We start from the raw sequence: 16,833 nt of genomic DNA, 5'->3' as shown, positions 1-16,833 counted from the left end.
GGGGAACAGGAGAATAAAAGCAATGCAGGAAACTGTAAGGATGGAGGAGAGCCTGGTTGGGTGGCTTAATGTACCAGTTAGTTTGGATTTTATTCCCCCACACTCTCTTTACTCTTTCCTTTTTTTTTTCCTTTCTTTAATAAATTGTACAGATGAACATGGGAGAAGTTCATGCTACTTGCTGGAAGCAATAAAGGTAAATTTTTGTGGCCTATGGATTCCACAGACCTTTGAGTGTCCCACCTCTTCCATCATGGGCTAACTTATGGAACATAACCGTTCTGCGGCAAGACTCAGTAGCCCTTAGAAACCGGTGGCATGTCCTCAGGTATTTTCCTCGAGAGTGAGAGACACATGGATTCCATCAGTTTCTTCCTCACATGATGCCTGAGCGCCTCAGGTGCAGTCTCGAGATTTCCAGGGATCCTCTTGGACATTTTCAGACATCAGACTGCTGTCTCTAGATCCTCATGGGAAACCATTTGATAGTTTTGTCGACTCTCCAGGTAGGAGGCCAGATCTGGATCACCAGCTTGCTGAGCCCTGTCACGAGGGGTCTTACCCTGTAGCAAGAAACATGAAGAGAAAGTTTTGTGCTAACACGTCTAGAACAACAGATGATTTCTAGGCAGAAGACAATTAACAAGTCAGAAGCCACTTGTCTGGATTTCATCTGTTTCAGAAAGCTTTTTGCAACATATAATTCTGGCATCTGAACAAGAGATCATAGAATCATGGATGATCTCCCTTCCCATTATAGGCTACCCCATAAAGCCCAAAAAGGTAGGAACTGGTTTTGATTGCTTGGCTGCAGCAAAGGTGTTTCTGACTCTGGAGTCCAGAGAACCAACTCACTCTCAGCTGCTGCCTGCAGGGTGCTTGTGCTCAGAAACTCCAGAGAGGCAGCTTCTGGACCATGCTCCTAAGCAATCAGATTGTTGCAATGATAGAATATTCCTTGGATTTAATTTTTCCCAAATTTCTTTCTCAGTCAAGCTTACACCAAGAGATGGGGTTAGTGTCACATCAGTGGGCATAGGGCCAAGCCAGGGCAAAAGAAAGTAGTTAGCCATCCTCACAAAGCAAGTCAGGCACAATAATCAAGCCTCACAGATGCTGTGCAATCAGAAACCAAGGCTCCTGCAGGTGGTCCTTGCCCACAGGCCTCTCTTTTGACCACACAGGAGGAGGATACAGTGTGCCATGGATATGTCTCATTTGCACCCAATGCACCAAATAGTTCAAAGCCAGGCTCTCACTATGGCTACAATAACCCATGTTGGGGACTGAAGTCTCTTGTACTTGTTTAATCAATACAGTTTTCTCTACAAAAATAGCTTGCTTAAGAGGAGCTGCTCTTGGCACACAGAAGGAAGTCTCAGTCATGCAAACAGCAGGGATGGATGCTGGTCAGTCTCGCTCGGCTGCAGGAGTTCGTAAGTGGTTGATGGAGCTGCATTACCTTGGAGTCTGTCTTTCTCAGAGAGGCTCCCGCATCCACCAGGAGCTGGCAGACGGTGCGGTGGCGCTGGCAGGCTGCCTTATGTAATGCTGTCTCACCCCTAGACCAAAGTACAGAAACCAGCAGTGAGACACATCACACCAATGTACATTTACGAAGCATGAGGTGCAGAGGATAGACACAGAAGGATGCTGCATTTCTGCGAGGTTCCCTCTTGCTGGCAGGGGTAGACTTGTGCACTCTCTCCCTTAGCATCTACATCCTTTGACTCAGTAGGAAAGCCTGCAACGCACAAATAGCAGACGAAGAACTTCTGAGGGATGGGAAAGAAACATGCACAGATTTTATGTATTCAGAGGACTGAATGTCACATTGCTATCCAACCACCAGCTCTGTTAACTGCTGCAAAGGCAAGCTAGCCACCTATCTATTTCACAGCAGGTGAAACAGCAACAGGATTTGTTTCTTCCTGCAATTTCCTTCTTCAAGCTCATTCTTGGAGCCATCCTAGAAAAAATCCTACCCATCAAAGCTATGACTGGTGCACTTGCTGCCCTGGTTCTGATACCCTGCTCTCTTGGATGTATGAGAGCAAGAACTCTCATGTGTTTTCTACCACTGGACCGCTGAGCTACTGGGGAAGATTAAATACATGCTTTTCAGAGAGAGAAGACTGTAGTGGGAACACGTTTGTTGCAAAGCTTCTCACTCGCACTGGAGCTAAGTCTAACAGGATTCTGAAACTGACTGAAACTGACTAACTCTTTACTGAGAGTAAAGAAATCTATCTAGATTTGCCTAGGAAGAAGAGGAAAGTATGCTTTGAGTGGGTTGAAAAGGAGTCCTTAGTACCAGCACCCAACAAGCCATTACATAACCTGTGAAATAACAAACGACAAGAAATACATGTAGCAGCTCAAATCTTGCACCTATCTACACAGCATGCATAAAGGAATCTCAGCCCCCATCCATGGCAGGGGAAGTTGACATATTAAGAGGCAACCTTGTAATAAATATGCCCTTGCTGCATGACAACTAGTATCAGACTAGGATACTATCCTATTTCCCCCTTAGGACCAAAGGACAAATTCATACTGCCAGTTACAGCTTGAACCTTCCCTTTCCAAGAGGTAGAGGCAGAGGAATCCTTCTAAAGGGAAGCCCTCACAGCTATGCTGACACTTTATGTGGTTGTGCTGCTCTCTGGATGAAAAGAACCTGGCAGTCCATCCAGTCCCTGTCACCTCTGGACTTGCACCTTGTGCAAAAGGTGTTCTCTGTTCGCAGAGGAGAGCACTGTGGGATGAGAAATGTTAGGCTTGATCCCTGGGAGAAAGACTGCTTTTGTTTTGCATGTATTACACATATTTTCCAGGATTATTATGCTTCCCTTACATACCTTTGTAAAACTTTGATTATACAAGTTGCAAAAAAATTGGGAATTGGAAAGGAAAGTAATTTGGTTGGGTTGGGGTTTTTTATATAAGAACAGAGCTGATTGATGTTTTAACTACTTGATGGAAACCTTCAACTGCACAAATCCTGGCCACTTGGGAGAGCTATGGCAGAGCACCCTGGATGAATCAAGAAGGGACTGGAAAAAAAGATGTAGAGCAAGAAAAGTAATTTCCTGACTTTTGGAATTTATTCTTCAGGTTGGTCTCTTAGTAGCTGGAGACCAGAAACATCAAAACACAAGGCAGAGCTTCTATTCCTCTAGAAACATTAAGGAGGCATGGGAAGCAATAGGGAGAAAGTCCTCTGCAAGTCCAAGTTGTTTAGAAAGGTTTGTTTTAAGCAAGAAAGCCACATATGAGGTGGTTGATGTGTGGTGTTTAGGGGGCATTCTGTTTGTTTGTTTTTGAAGAGCTGTGCTATTTTACAAGCTTTTTCCTATTTAACAGTTTGCATTTGAAAACCAAGAGGAATCTGCTACTTTAGCACATATAACATGAAGGACAGAGTAGGTTGTACTTACGTTTCACTGTCTGTCATGTCCAGTAATTCAGCTGGACCTGCAAAAGATAGTCAGGTATGTCATATAGCATTTGTCTGCATGCCAAAAAAATATGTCTACCAGGAGAAGAGTCACTGTAAAAATATATAAAAGAAGCCAAGTGAAAGCTCAACCGGCACAAATATATCAAACTACAGTGTAATATTTGCTTGTGTGAGCCCTTGCACTAAAAAAATTCTGAATGCACAGTCACTGCTGGAGTGTCAGTAACAGGGAGTAGCAGCCTCTAAATTATACTGGGAATGAATATTCATGGAGTTTATTTTCTCACTCTTCACCTTGTTCAATTAAGTGGTTCACATAAGTACAGTACATTGAAAATGCTGATATACTGGAAACCCTGATATATTGCAAGTTAAAATCTATTGTTGGTATTAGAGGGAAAATGTCATTAGGAAGTTGAAATTAGCCAAATTCCATCCTGAATGACATCCCTGTGCTACTCCATTTAATAGCGTTACACAAAATGTAGATCACGGTGGAATATTCCCAGCGGTCTTGATATTGATATGCAAATCCTGTACTCTACTGGTTAGCAATGATCAGGAAAGTAAGATTAAGAAAGCAGAAAAGATTTTTGTTAAGTGAAGAAAAAAATAATACATTTATGTTAATGTCCTTTTGTCCTTGATATTCACTACAGGCAGATGTGTATAGCAGCAAATTCCATCGCTGAATTACAGTGATATGGAAAGGCTAGGATCTGGATGTCACTTGAAAAAAACAACTTTTCCTTTGCAGTCTGTCGTATTCTTCTCTCCACTCCTCTGGAGTGTAATGTTAGATGGTATAGGGCAGTTAGCAAGGGGAATAGGGAGACTTTACAAGACATTTCCTTCCTGCACATGAATATTTCTCCCCAGCACACTGTGACTTTGAAATTCAAGTCCTCAAGAGTTTACAGCAAATCTCACCTGAAACTGAGGAATTTCACACTACTTGCTTACAAAGGCCTACACACAACCTCTGTACACTCCTTTCAGTCTGAGTGTGTGTCAAAACGGATCACAGCAGCTGGTCTTTACCTCACTGCTTTTACAATGTACACTTGGAGTATCACTGGGGCTCCTGGAGCTTCGCTTCATCTCCTGTCATCATGAGAAAGGGTGGTGCTTAGTCCTCAGTGCACAGGGCTTTGTGTACCACTGCATACTTGTCATGACAGTTCTCCAAACTCAGTAGCCACTGCCAATTATTGAATGCACGCTGACTCTACCACCACACATCCTCATCTCCACACTTGGCAGTTGTGTGTTCACTCCTGCCTATCAAAAAGAAGAATCAGTCTCTACCCCTGAGCTCCCAGGATCACAAAGAAGTAAAAAGGGGAATAAGCAGAGCCTCTTGTTGAGTAGAAAAAAGATAATGCCTGAGAAGCTAAAAAGATAATTCAAGAAACACATATAAAGAAAATGAGTCCTTTACATTTCCTAGGAGAAAATTGTGTCCTCTCAATAAATAAAGGTAATTTCCCATAGCTTCCTGCAATGCCACATCCCAGTGATAGGTAAGCAGGAATGGCTTGCAGTGTGTTAGAGAAGACACTGCCACTTCTTATTTCTGCTCATGGCTGGAGCAAGGAAGGTTGTATTGCCAAGGTGGAAGAGGGTGACAAGTCTGGCTTTTTGGGACATAGAGGTACTTGCCCAAGTGGAAGAAGCTGTTAAAAGGTAAGTAAAGATGGTAAAACAGAGAGTAGTTAGAAAAATATGACCTGAGAGGGAGAAGAAAGCTGGGTCAGAGTGGGTCTGGAGAGAAACCAAGGGTAAAGGAAAGCTGGGGTGAAGCAGAAAGAAATAGCAGGGCTAGGGCAGAGGAGCGTGGTGCTCAGGACTGTGAGGGCAGTCTGTGAGTACAGACCTGAGGAGATGACAAGTACACCCCGCCTAAGTGCAAAGGGTGCTCTCCTGGATACTGTCCCAAATTAAGCATTTCATGGGAGAGCCCTGACTCCATCCGAGTCATACATAAGGGCCAGATACTGGGGTTAATAATTAGCTGCACAACGTGGTACCAGGATTCTTTAATTTCATTCTCTCTGGCCTATCTCCGAAGCTGGAACGTCCCAACTCACAGCCTGAGCTGTGCCCTTTACTTCTTTATTTTCACTTGTGCTTCTCTTAAACCATCTCACGCCCTCCTCCTAATTCCCTTTCCTCTCTTTTTTGGACCTCATTTTTATATCAGTCTCCCTGGCGCTGCCAACCGACCATTCCAAATCCCCCTCTGCCCGGGGACAAAAGCTGCACAGATGTGGGAAGGGCTGGCACTGGGAAAGCTAACGGCACTGTCATCCTGACCCAGCGGGGAGGCGGCTGTTTTACTCTGGGACAAGAGGCAGAGAAAGAAAAGGGGACCAAGGCACAGAGAGAAAAAGGACAAAATAACCCAATAGAAATCCGGAAGGGAAATGCATGAGTGAGATTTCTATCAAGGAAAACAGCAGGGGGGGAAATAAAAACAAAAGATGAAAATGTGTGGAGAGGTGGAGGGAGAAAAAAAAAGAGAGAGAAAGGGAAAAGAGACTAGGGGGCTGAAGAATGGCAGGATGGGGACGGGGGACGGGGTGGGGAGAGAAGTTTGCATGAAAAGAGCTGAAAAGCATGACGCACTGAGGGGAAGCCCAGCTGAGATCATTCTCTTTCCTCAACATCGCCCATAGACTGTCTGTGCAGAATTATTAACTTTTTTCCTTCTCTCCTTTTGCCCTCTTTTGCTCCACCAAAGCCCCTCTCCAGTTTCTCAGAAGGCAAAGCAGCCCGAGTATGGGTATGGGAGGAGGGAAAGCAAGGAGACACTCAAAAGCAGCTGCTCCTTCGCTGAGCTCACTACAACAAATTTTAAAAAAGGGAAAAAAAATACTTTGACCATATTTCAGAAGCATTTCCAAAATATACAGCACCACACATTCTTGAAAGGCCTCTGAGCCCACAGCATAGCCTTCTCCAATGGATGTGGATACAGCTACCCACAGGAGACCCAGAGATATTAACCCCTGCCAGTCCCGTGTCCTGTCAGCCCTTCATAGAACCAGGGAAGAAGGGTATTTACTCTAAGAAGTAATGTCAGACATTATCAGCATTTCTGGATGTTTATCTGTCAAAACCCTCTTTGTTTAATATCCTGATTGAGATTATTATCTGGGGGACAATGGGTGTGGATCCTTACCTTCAAAGTAGGAGTATTTTTAAAATAACACTAAACTGGAAATTCAGAACTATTTCTAGCCTTTCCCCAATTCCACATTTTTGTTTTTCACCTGATGTGAAAATTAACAGTGTTTCTTTCTGCTAGTGTCTTTCAACTTAGAATTTCCACTGTAATACAGAGGCTAGTCAGGTTATGGGAGAATCCCTTCCTACATGTCCACCAGCCATGTTGCCCAAAAATTTGATAAACTTGAAACTAAAATAGACTATGTTATACCTTGTGCCTTCTAGAAAACTAAACTGTTTTCTGCTCAGGCGCCCCACAAATGACCCCTACTCTAAAACATTCTGCAAATATAGACATACTAACAAGTGCCATACAAACTCACTCTCATTCAGTGTTGCTTTCTGATGACTATTCAAACTCTGTCCCCGACACACATCTCTGTCACCACAGAATTTGCTTTCCCAAAGCCTTCAAAGGAACTTCTGAATCTGGCCAGCATGAAAATTCAGATTCACTGGTGGCTCTTAACTCTGGACTTTGTAATGTAATCTTTCATTAAGATTAACGAAAGCATCATCTTTTTCTTTTTTTTTTTTTTTTTTTATCAGGAGATGTTTTCTAGTGAAGCAAGGACATTGAGTTTTGAGGACTCAGAAAGGTTTAGGATGGGATGCCCTATATATACTGCCTGTTGCATCAGAAGTTCCCACCACAACCTCCTAAAGCAACTGTAAACATCTTTTCTCTCTTCTTTTAAAATCAAAATACTATAGATGAACTAAAAAATTTCTACTTGTTTCTTGAATGTCTAGAGAAGACAAGGCAAATGGAACTATTTGTATAATGTTTATAAATTATAAATTTTTCACAGCTGCCAGATAAAGACTCCAATCCAAGTTCGATACCAAATGCAGATGATTTAGAAGGCCCTTTTTCTAACAGAGGTTCTTAAGCCTTGCTTAATTCTGCTTGTGTTAAGCAAGTAGACAGTTAAACCTTCTCTAATGTACATGCATTAGGATGTGATGCAGTTGCTGACTGCAGCATTAAAAGGCTGTGGTTCTGATACCTACTGAGTTTGGCCCTCAGCTTCTAGCTAAGCATTTCTTACCTCAGCTACAGACAAGATTTTGAAGCTGACCCTCCTACTACAAGCAAATGATTCCTGATTCAGGTGGGCAATCTTGAACAAGCGTCTCTGTGTATCTGCCCTTCCTGCACAGGGGATAGAGACAAACTGTTTTGCTGGAGCAGCAGCCAGAACAACTCTTCCTGTAGCAGCAAGCAGCTGTTGGCCTGCACCTACTACATTGGTGCTTCAGCTGCTATTCCAGGCTTGTGCTGGGCCACTGCAAATTGTCTGGCAGTACTGCACAGCAATCCCCCTGTGTGACTCATCTCTGCTATTTCTAATTTAGGATAGGTTATTTTCCTCCCCTTAGCATCTGAAATCATTCTGATCATGATCACAGAATAACCTTCCATATAAATGTGCCCTGCATGTTTGCAGAAAGCCATCTTCACAAAGGACAGCTTTAGCACCACACCATTTTCCTTCCTAGGAAAACTAGTGTTATTCTAGTTCTATGGGTGCAACTCCTGTATTGCATTGGATTCACCCCACTGTTTTTCATACTAGATAGTTAAAGATTGTGGAGAGTAGGTTTTGTCTTCTTCTGTTGCTGCTGTTTTTCAGAGATATTCAGGTTTTTCGCTGTGTGGTTAATAATAGATTTTCTGTGCTGTGTGCTTAGGGTATTTTACAGTAGAACTCCTATTATAATTCACTATCCTCAGCCATGCATGGGAAGCAGGCAAACTCCAGAGGAAGTGTGACTGGGCAGAGGTGATTGCCAGAACAGAAGTAAGACTCATTTTTATGAAATTTTTATGGGTGGATATTGGCAGAAACAAGAAGATACAGGGAAACCCTTAGATATTAGTAGCATTGATGAGGTAGTATACAGTAATTAATGCTGAGAAGATGCCAAATGCCAGAGAATGCAAAGAAAAACAAGGACATTATGATGATGATGATTCAGCAAGAGAGCTCATTTGTGGCTGAGAAGTGCCCAGAGTAGAAATGAGTTTCATTAATTGCTTGGTGGGAGAAGAGGCCTCTATTAAATTGTGCATTGTCCCATGCACTCCCTGATCCCCAAAGAATGTTAAACAAACAATCATTTGGAGAAGCCCAGAGGACATATATCTGGAAAGCTTCAAAAGCTTCCTGCCATCCTTGGGGATAAAGAAGGGAGAGAGGAACTGAGCTGACATTTGCTCAACCTTCTGATTTGTCTTTGTCTAACAGTCCGTAATCCCTCACATTTCTCTATTTACTTCAAAAATTCCCATGGATTCCCTGCTTACATTCTTATCAGCTTAAATTATCTCACTTTAAACCTTCACCAAAAGAACAGTAACTGGGTCAGACTGTGACTAAGTTACAGTATATGTGTCTAATAAAAATCCTAGAGAAGCATCTATGACAGTGAATTGGCACAGGTCATGTGCAGTGTGAAAAGAGACCAGGGGCAGTAAGAAAATAAAGCAAAATTATGCCTGTCTACAGAATTCAGTGGCACATATGTGCACTGTGACTAATGTGATAATCCAGAGCAGTTAAATAGCAGTTAAATAGGTAAGGCTTGCTAGAACTGGTGAGAAAACCAGCCATTATTTGGATATAAGGCCAACTGCACTGACCTATCCATGTGTAGGTATCTATACATAGAGAAGTAAAAGAAGAATTCAGCCCCTCTCAGTCAGCTTCTGGGGCACTGTTCAGTTGCCCACACAGATATTTTGTGCTGTTTGATATACCTATGGGCAAACCTTGGGATGCATTTGGAATGACAGAGATGCTTGCTTGGGCTTTGGCTGTCAGTGCAGTTTGGGCCTCCTCTTGGCCTTGTATGTTATCTTGTAGGCCCTAGCAAATGTCCTGGCTATCCAAGGACAAACGACATTAGACACTCATGTCTATCTAAATTAATAATATGGAAGGTAACTGTTGCCTGAATCATTTTCTGGGCTCCAGTGACTACCTTGACTAAGATGTCCTTTGAGTTAGTCTTGCTAGAAGCCTGCTGCTATTAAGGATGCCCTCTTCCCTTCCATCTGCCACCAAAAGTGCCTCTCTCATACCAGAGCAAATGAACCAAGTCACAGATTGCTGTTGACAGTACAGGAACTGGGACCTATAGAATACCTGACACCTATACCTAACTTAGGCGTCACGCCTGAAGAGATGCATTGTTGCTTCTTCCTTTCTTATGAGTTGTGCTTTTTTTATTCTCTCTGTACAATTTGAGCAATACCTTGGAGCATCAGCTAACACTTATTCTAATTGCCAGGGGTAGTCTCTGTGTTCATGCTAACACTGCTGATGAAATACTGTAGTTTATTTTGATATTCAGAAGCCAAAATAGCCATTGATATTTTGCAGTGGGGTTGGAGAAGAGTTGCAACTAGAAAACTTTTCCAACAGTGAAGGAGGCTGATAACTGTGACTTCAGCTCTATATGCAGAGCAGTGACTATATTACTGTGCCACTGTCCAGCAGTGAGGGAACAAGGTTACAGTGGTTTGACAGACAGAAGCTCCTAAATGTGATGCCTCAGACTCAAAAAAAATTTCTCCATAGCCTGCAATCTCGGCTACTGACAAAGATAAGAAGAATGAAAAGGAAAAAAAGGGCACTGGCATGATCACAGTCTACAAGTACAAAATGGAGATCATAAATTTTTGCTGTTGGGTGGTCTTGAATCTAACAGACATAACCTTCAAAGGTCGGAATGGATGCTAGGTGAATTCAGCTAGAAAAAAGTAAGCAGAGTCCTGACCAGTGTGTTACTAAATGCTGAAATAATAGCTGCAGTTGTATGACTCCTTGTAAATGTTTTAATAGAGATTAGGTGCTTTCTACAACATATGCTCTAGGTGAAAAACAGTTCAGAGGATTCATGTGCCAGAGGTTTTAATTAGAGCTTCTCACTGCTTCTTCACAATCCCCCCAGCTGATGCAAACGTGAAAACACCATCCTCCTCAAAAGCCATTCTAATTCTTTCTTCACGCTTTATCTGGAGCCACCACTCTCATTGCTACCCCATTCCCAGGCTCCTGCTCACACATGCTGCAGGTGGACATTTCACTGAGGGACACCACAGATGGGTGAGGCCACTTCCAGCAGCCTGGGGTGGTTTTGCCTGGCTGACACTTGGCTGGAGTACAGCTCTCCGTGGATTTGCCCACTGGGACTCACCATGCTCCAGGATGTATTTCACAATCTCGCCGTTCCCAGTCTTGGCAGCATGATGCAACAAGGAGCAGTGATCAGGACCTTGGATTAACAAATTGGCTCCTTTTTTACAACATTCTATGAACTGGAAAAAAAAAAAAAAGAGAGAAAAAAATCATACAGAAGGATAAGATGGGAGGAGTAGAAAAACAAATGTCAGTAAATTCTTTACTTGTTCTCATTGTAAGTCAGTACCAAAAGAGAATAAAATAATATAAAACATTAATTTAAAGCCAGCTTTTAGACCCTGATATAAAATATCTGAACCAGAAGTATTGACAATTATATGGGTTAAGGAGAACAGTCTGTATTTCCTAAACAATGAGACATTGCTGTTCTACTGGTGATGATTTATTGCTTGCTAGGAATGCTTGCAAACCACATCTGGCAACACTGTTGGGATATATTAAAATATATGTACTTCATAGAAAATCCTGGCTTCTTTGCTGAAGACTCAGATTTTTCCTCAGCACAAGGGTCAAAGATTTTCTGACTAAATCAGAAAACTCCAACTCAAAATCCCACAAGGATGTGAGGTGTCTGTCAGGGACCTCCCTTCTCACAGTGCCCCCTGTTCAGGGCTGACCAAGGAGGAAGCACTATGTGGGGTAAGAATGAGAGGGGAACAGCAACCAGGCAGGTCTTAGAAATGCTGCAAACGTTGGGGGAGGGGGGTGGAATTTGCAGTGCAGATCACTGCAGAAAAAGGAGAGTGGGTGCTACAGTGGGTGCTCATTTATGATGCAGTACATCTGAAAAAAGGCAAGGAGTTTCCCTATCAAAGCCAGCTCAGGCAAGAGGTTTTCAAGAAGCGTAAAGGAGACAATACTTTTATGACTGCTTGAAGGACTGCTCCGCAGATGCTGCGGCCACAGGTGCTGAGGCAGTGGTATAGATGGGGCACCTGCAGGCAGAAAGTTGGCCTACAGCACTGTCATTTTTACAAATGGCTCCAAGCTGGCTTCTCACAGATAAAATTGCAATCATTAATCACAGTCCTCATCCAAATTCGAGGGCATGTTTTCAGATCCTGACTTGGCTACTGAGATATGCAGCCTGAGTAGCTGTCTGACGTGGGACTTCAGCCACTGGCACAAAAATTTTTGCATGAGTAGTTTACCTACCAAACTCAGTATACCACTACACATTTTGAGACATCCATCAGGTGATAAAACAACCAGCTGAGATTTGTTCTACCTGGTCTGGTGGCTGCCTAGGTAGACTTAAGAGTGAGCTAGCACTTGGGGGCTTGGTCACCAACCTCACTGGTGTAAAATATCCTTTCCTGTGTAAGACTGTGTCAGAACTACCCTGCTGTTCAACACTGCCAATATAGTAATTTCCCTGTTAGTAACTGGCACATTGCTCCATGCAGTGGGCTCTGAATCCTGTGCAAAAAGGCGCTGTCTAACACCAGATCTTATTCATGCAAATTTCACACCTCACCTGAATGAGGTGTTCCCCTAGTATTCAGGGTTTCCTGGAAAGGCTGTAAAATGTCACTTGCCAGAAGTTCCTACAGCAGCCTATTTATGTTTTGAGCAGATGTGTAATAAAATTTACAGTATATCTCACTGGCAAGAAACTGTGAATAAGTGGACACTTGGTACTCTGTACCTACCTTCAGTAGATCACCAGATATGACTGCCTGTAAAAGTGCTGCAAAAGGCAAAAAGAAAACTGATGTCAGGCTGAAAGCGTTATGCATACAGATTCACAGCTGAGGACATAGCTCACATCATGTGCAAGTTAAGACTGACATCCCTCAGTCCACTTGCATTCTCATGTACTACCAGAACCAGTGCAAACCCTGCACGGACACATATTGGAAAAGCAGAAGAGAACCCATGGTGATGAAAGCTATATGGGCATCAAGCCATCGTTTCCAATGTTGTCCTGGAACTGCAGGCTCTTGTCTGAATTTTTCACTTGAGACACTTCTGAGACCTTTCAGTAGTGTCCACAAGGTGGACAAGGTCAAGTCTCCAGCACTAGAACCATCACTGAAAATACCAGTGTTACCTGCACGGAGAACCTGAAACTCTCTACAGACCTGTCAGACTTTGTCATACTGATAGTGGAGTAGTCTGTCAGTCCCCAATACACTGAGAATCCCAAATTGTATATGATTTACAAGAGAGAAATTTCTTAACAATTACTTGTATTACAAAAGCATTTTGAGATGCTAGAGGGGAGCAAATCCCCTGGGTTTGGCAGGCAGAGTCAAAGACAGAGCAAGAGCCAGTTCTCACCTTGTCAGCCTTTGTATTTTAAACAGACATTGAAGGAAAAATACACCAAGTGGACAAGGGCTCACAACAAGGCAGGATAGAGCTGCAAACAGCTGGGAGCTTCTCACTACTCACTACTGTCTGCCCTGAGTCTGTTAAAAGACAAAAGGAAGGCAAAAGCCTGGGACTCCATTGCCCAGAGAAGCTGTTACAAACCTATCACTATATGACTATCTCCTTCTTTTCTCATCCTTTTCCCTATCATGGTATATATTGTAAAAAGAAATGATGAATAATCTTTCTGAGATTAAATGGTTTGCGTCTTAGAAAGCACTAAACATCTGCCTGTGTCTAAGCCCATTTCTATCTTTGCATCTAGGCAGTGCAATCAAATTAAGCATTTGCTCAAGCACCATCCTTGATAAAGATGCCAAAAGTTCACGTGAGCAGGAACAAGGCAGGAAAGAGAAGCACAGTATCGCCCTGCCGCTGAAAAATAACACACAGGAAACTGCACAGTGGGAATTCCATGATGAGCATGCTACGCTTTCAGAAATGACAAGGCATCCAAGCTAAACACTGCAGAAGAGGAAGGATGTTCAAAGGCAACTCAACAAATGCCCCTTTCTTTGAAAACACCTGGGGCTATGTGGTTTTTCTGGTCTCTGTAACGCCTCATACCCCAGCCATGCAGCAGTGGGAAAAGCAAAACTCCAGTCCAGCTAAGTTCTGTCTTGAGAAAGCAGCATCAGCAATTCTTGCAACTTCAGATTTAGGACAGTTTTTCAGTGGCCATGAGTTAAACTAAATCCTAAAAATCCCCCTGGCAACTGTGAGAGAGAGGACACACAGATTTTAGGAATAGACGAAGGCAAACATCAGCAGGTAAGAGCTAGAAAATTCCTCCATTTTTATTTTCAGTGGTTTACATAATCATTTTTTCCCAATAGTTCTAACAATTGCTTAGCTCAAATTAATAGCAGAACAGAACTCATGTAATATCCTTTATCTATTTCCCTATTTTTTTTTTTTTTTTGGTCAATCTGGTCTCACTGACACCTTTATTCTTCAGGCTACTGCAGTCTGCACTTGTATAACTATCTTGCACTCCAAGCATGTGAAAATCAAATGAACTGGTGACATGAGTTTTTCCTTGCTTTCTACATCCAATTTCTTAAGACATGGCTTCCCTGAAGTCACTTTTCTGAGAGGCAGTGATATACTTTCTTATGCAAGCCACGCTGAAGATTGCAGTTCAAAAAACCAGAAGACAGAGCTATGATTTTTTGAAAAGCCTGACAAGATGTGAAAAATCTTCTACGCCGAATATCCATAATCGGAACTGGTCTGGTGATAAGGCTATTAGGATAAAGCGGCTCTAAAACAAATTCAACATAATTAGACCAATCTTTTCATCTCTTTCCTAAGCCTCAAATCCAGCAAAGCATTTAGGCAAGTGCTTAGCTTTGAGCTAATTACATTCTTTTCACACCAAGTCTACCTGCACTCTTAAAATTAAGTGCTTTGCTAGAGTAGAACTTATTGCATAAATGAATACATTACAGATCAACAAAAGCAGCTGGCATAACAAGAGATTAGACTACAGTAAAATAATTCAGAGCTATACACCCAAAGACACAAAGATCTAGAAGCTATTGAGTTAGAAATGGAGAAAGATTCTTTGGAATCGGGAACATGTTTACATAAATATATGGATACTGCTTAGCACAATAACCCCATAGACCCAAATGGGACTGCTGGGCATATTGAGGAGGAGGGTGAAGATGGCAAAAATCACCTGGTTGTTAAAGAGGTGGTGAAGCAAGCAAGCAGATGGCATTGACAAGAGAGAGCAGACTGAGAAGTGGAGAAAAATGCTGTTAACATGCAAAGCCAGGCTAGCTCAAAATTAGAAACATTAAAGTGAGAATTATTTTATTTCTTCCAAGCAACACCGCACCGCTGGTGTAATATGTAAAAGGAGCTATGCCACTGTTTTATCATATATAATATACCTTCAGGACTTAAAGATGTCTCAAAAATTACTTGATTTAATTAATATTTTAATCAAGTCATTATTTTCTCAATTTATCCTAAGAAAAGCATGTCTCATTGCAAATAAAAGTGTTTAATTACCTTTTTTATTTATTTAGCAGGTAGCTTTATTGCTGATGTAAGGTGACAGCTTGGCAAAACTGGCAACTGGAGTGCTCTGTTAATGTATTGAGGATGCACTCGGTCCCCAGGCTGCCTCCTTAACAAAGCTCTAACTACCCAACTTAGAAAAGAATCTTCACAAAAAATAAAACACAAAAAAACAAAAACAAAAAAAAACCCTACCAAGACCTGCCAGCAAACACAGAAAAATGGCTAGCAGAACAAATACCAAAAAAAACACCCACTCCAAAATAAACACCCTCACACGCACATACACACCTGACTTATAAATTATTATTGAGCAGATACAAGTGGATAATGCACCAACAGAAAAAAAGCCATGTTGAAACGGTTGCTAATTGAATTGTGGTAATGCTGCAAGCTAATAGAGCTTGAGATACCGGATAAACAACTATAGTACACACTCATGCTGAAAAGAATACTTTTCCTAGGGCTTATACCACTCACCTAATTTCTATGTTAGCGTTCATTGCTTCCATTGGAAACAGCTATTTTTATTTCATATTCTAAAAATCTATGCTAATGTCACTGAGTATCAACAAACATTTTTGTTTTAAGACAAAATTACCTTCTGAAATAACAATTGCTCTCTGGCTCTGCATGTGAAGCCAGCACCATGAAAACAGTGCTGCAAAGTCAGTCATTAAACACTGGGCATCAGAGAAAGGAGGAGTGAAGTATTCATAATCCATAACTTCAGAGGCTGCAGATGCCTGAGAGGTCTCACAGGGTTGCTTGGATGGTCAGAAGGGAAAATAACTCTCCATAGAAAATAACCTGCTTTGCCCTGCAACAGTTCATGCTGTGCTCCACAGACTAAAGAAGCTCTAGAAAATGACCTCCAACTTGCAGCACCTAAATTAAGAGTCCAGCTAAGACAGAGAGGGGTTCCTTCAGAATAGAATGATTTCAGGAGACATGTCTGATCACCTCCAGAAATGACAGCCAAACAAGGGTAAAATGGGAGGTCTTCTTTTAAGATTTTCCAAGGTGTGATATTCCTAACACCAGGCAATGCATGTGGTCTTGGAATTTTTAGTTCTTCATATACCTACAGGCACAGAATGGGAATGTCTCATAAATATAAGGACTAACAAAGACAGACCCACGACTGCAGCGCATCAGAAGAATGCAGCAGGAGAGGGGAAGTAGTCATCACCATCACCTCACTCACTTCAAATGCCATGAAAATTCTCAGAAGCATCACAAGCAAGGAAAAACCTCAAACCCCTTCCTGTATGCACTGCAGAAAAATTTATTTTCTCCTAATCCCAAAGCTGCTGATCAGCTTAACACCAAGGACAGACACAGGGCTCATCGCCAGGTTACTATCACACCAGAAACTTTGCTGCTAAAACACTTTCAGAAAGAACATGAAGAAAAAAATTCTTATAAAACCTTGTAAGTAACATCTCAGGATCACAAGGTTCTTAGCTTGAAGAAGCTTGACATAGAAGTTATTAAGTAAGTTAGTTGAATAATCATTAG

The 16,833-nt window shown here is 42.1% G+C and overlaps 1 protein-coding gene across 1 annotated transcript in view; it reads right to left on the bottom strand.

The window, feature by feature from the left end:
* Positions 1–446: 446 nt before the first annotated feature.
* The window catches only part of LOC131591767 (diacylglycerol kinase iota), a 110,439-nt gene continuing 94,052 nt past the window's right edge, over positions 447–16,833 (bottom strand). The window contains exons 26-30 of the mRNA XM_058862807.1: positions 12,558–12,595; positions 10,901–11,021; positions 3,441–3,477; positions 1,463–1,562; positions 447–563 (exon numbers count right to left, since the gene is read on the bottom strand). Of these exons, the coding sequence (XP_058718790.1) occupies positions 447–563; positions 1,463–1,562; positions 3,441–3,477; positions 10,901–11,021; positions 12,558–12,595 (413 nt within the window). The remainder of the gene's footprint in view (positions 564–1,462; positions 1,563–3,440; positions 3,478–10,900; positions 11,022–12,557; positions 12,596–16,833) is intronic.

The sequence above is a fragment of the Poecile atricapillus genome, chromosome W, assembly GCF_030490865.1.
Source record: "Poecile atricapillus isolate bPoeAtr1 chromosome W, bPoeAtr1.hap1, whole genome shotgun sequence".
Taxonomy (NCBI): domain Eukaryota; kingdom Metazoa; phylum Chordata; class Aves; order Passeriformes; family Paridae; genus Poecile; species Poecile atricapillus.
This window is presented reverse-complemented; position numbering and strand designations above follow the sequence as displayed.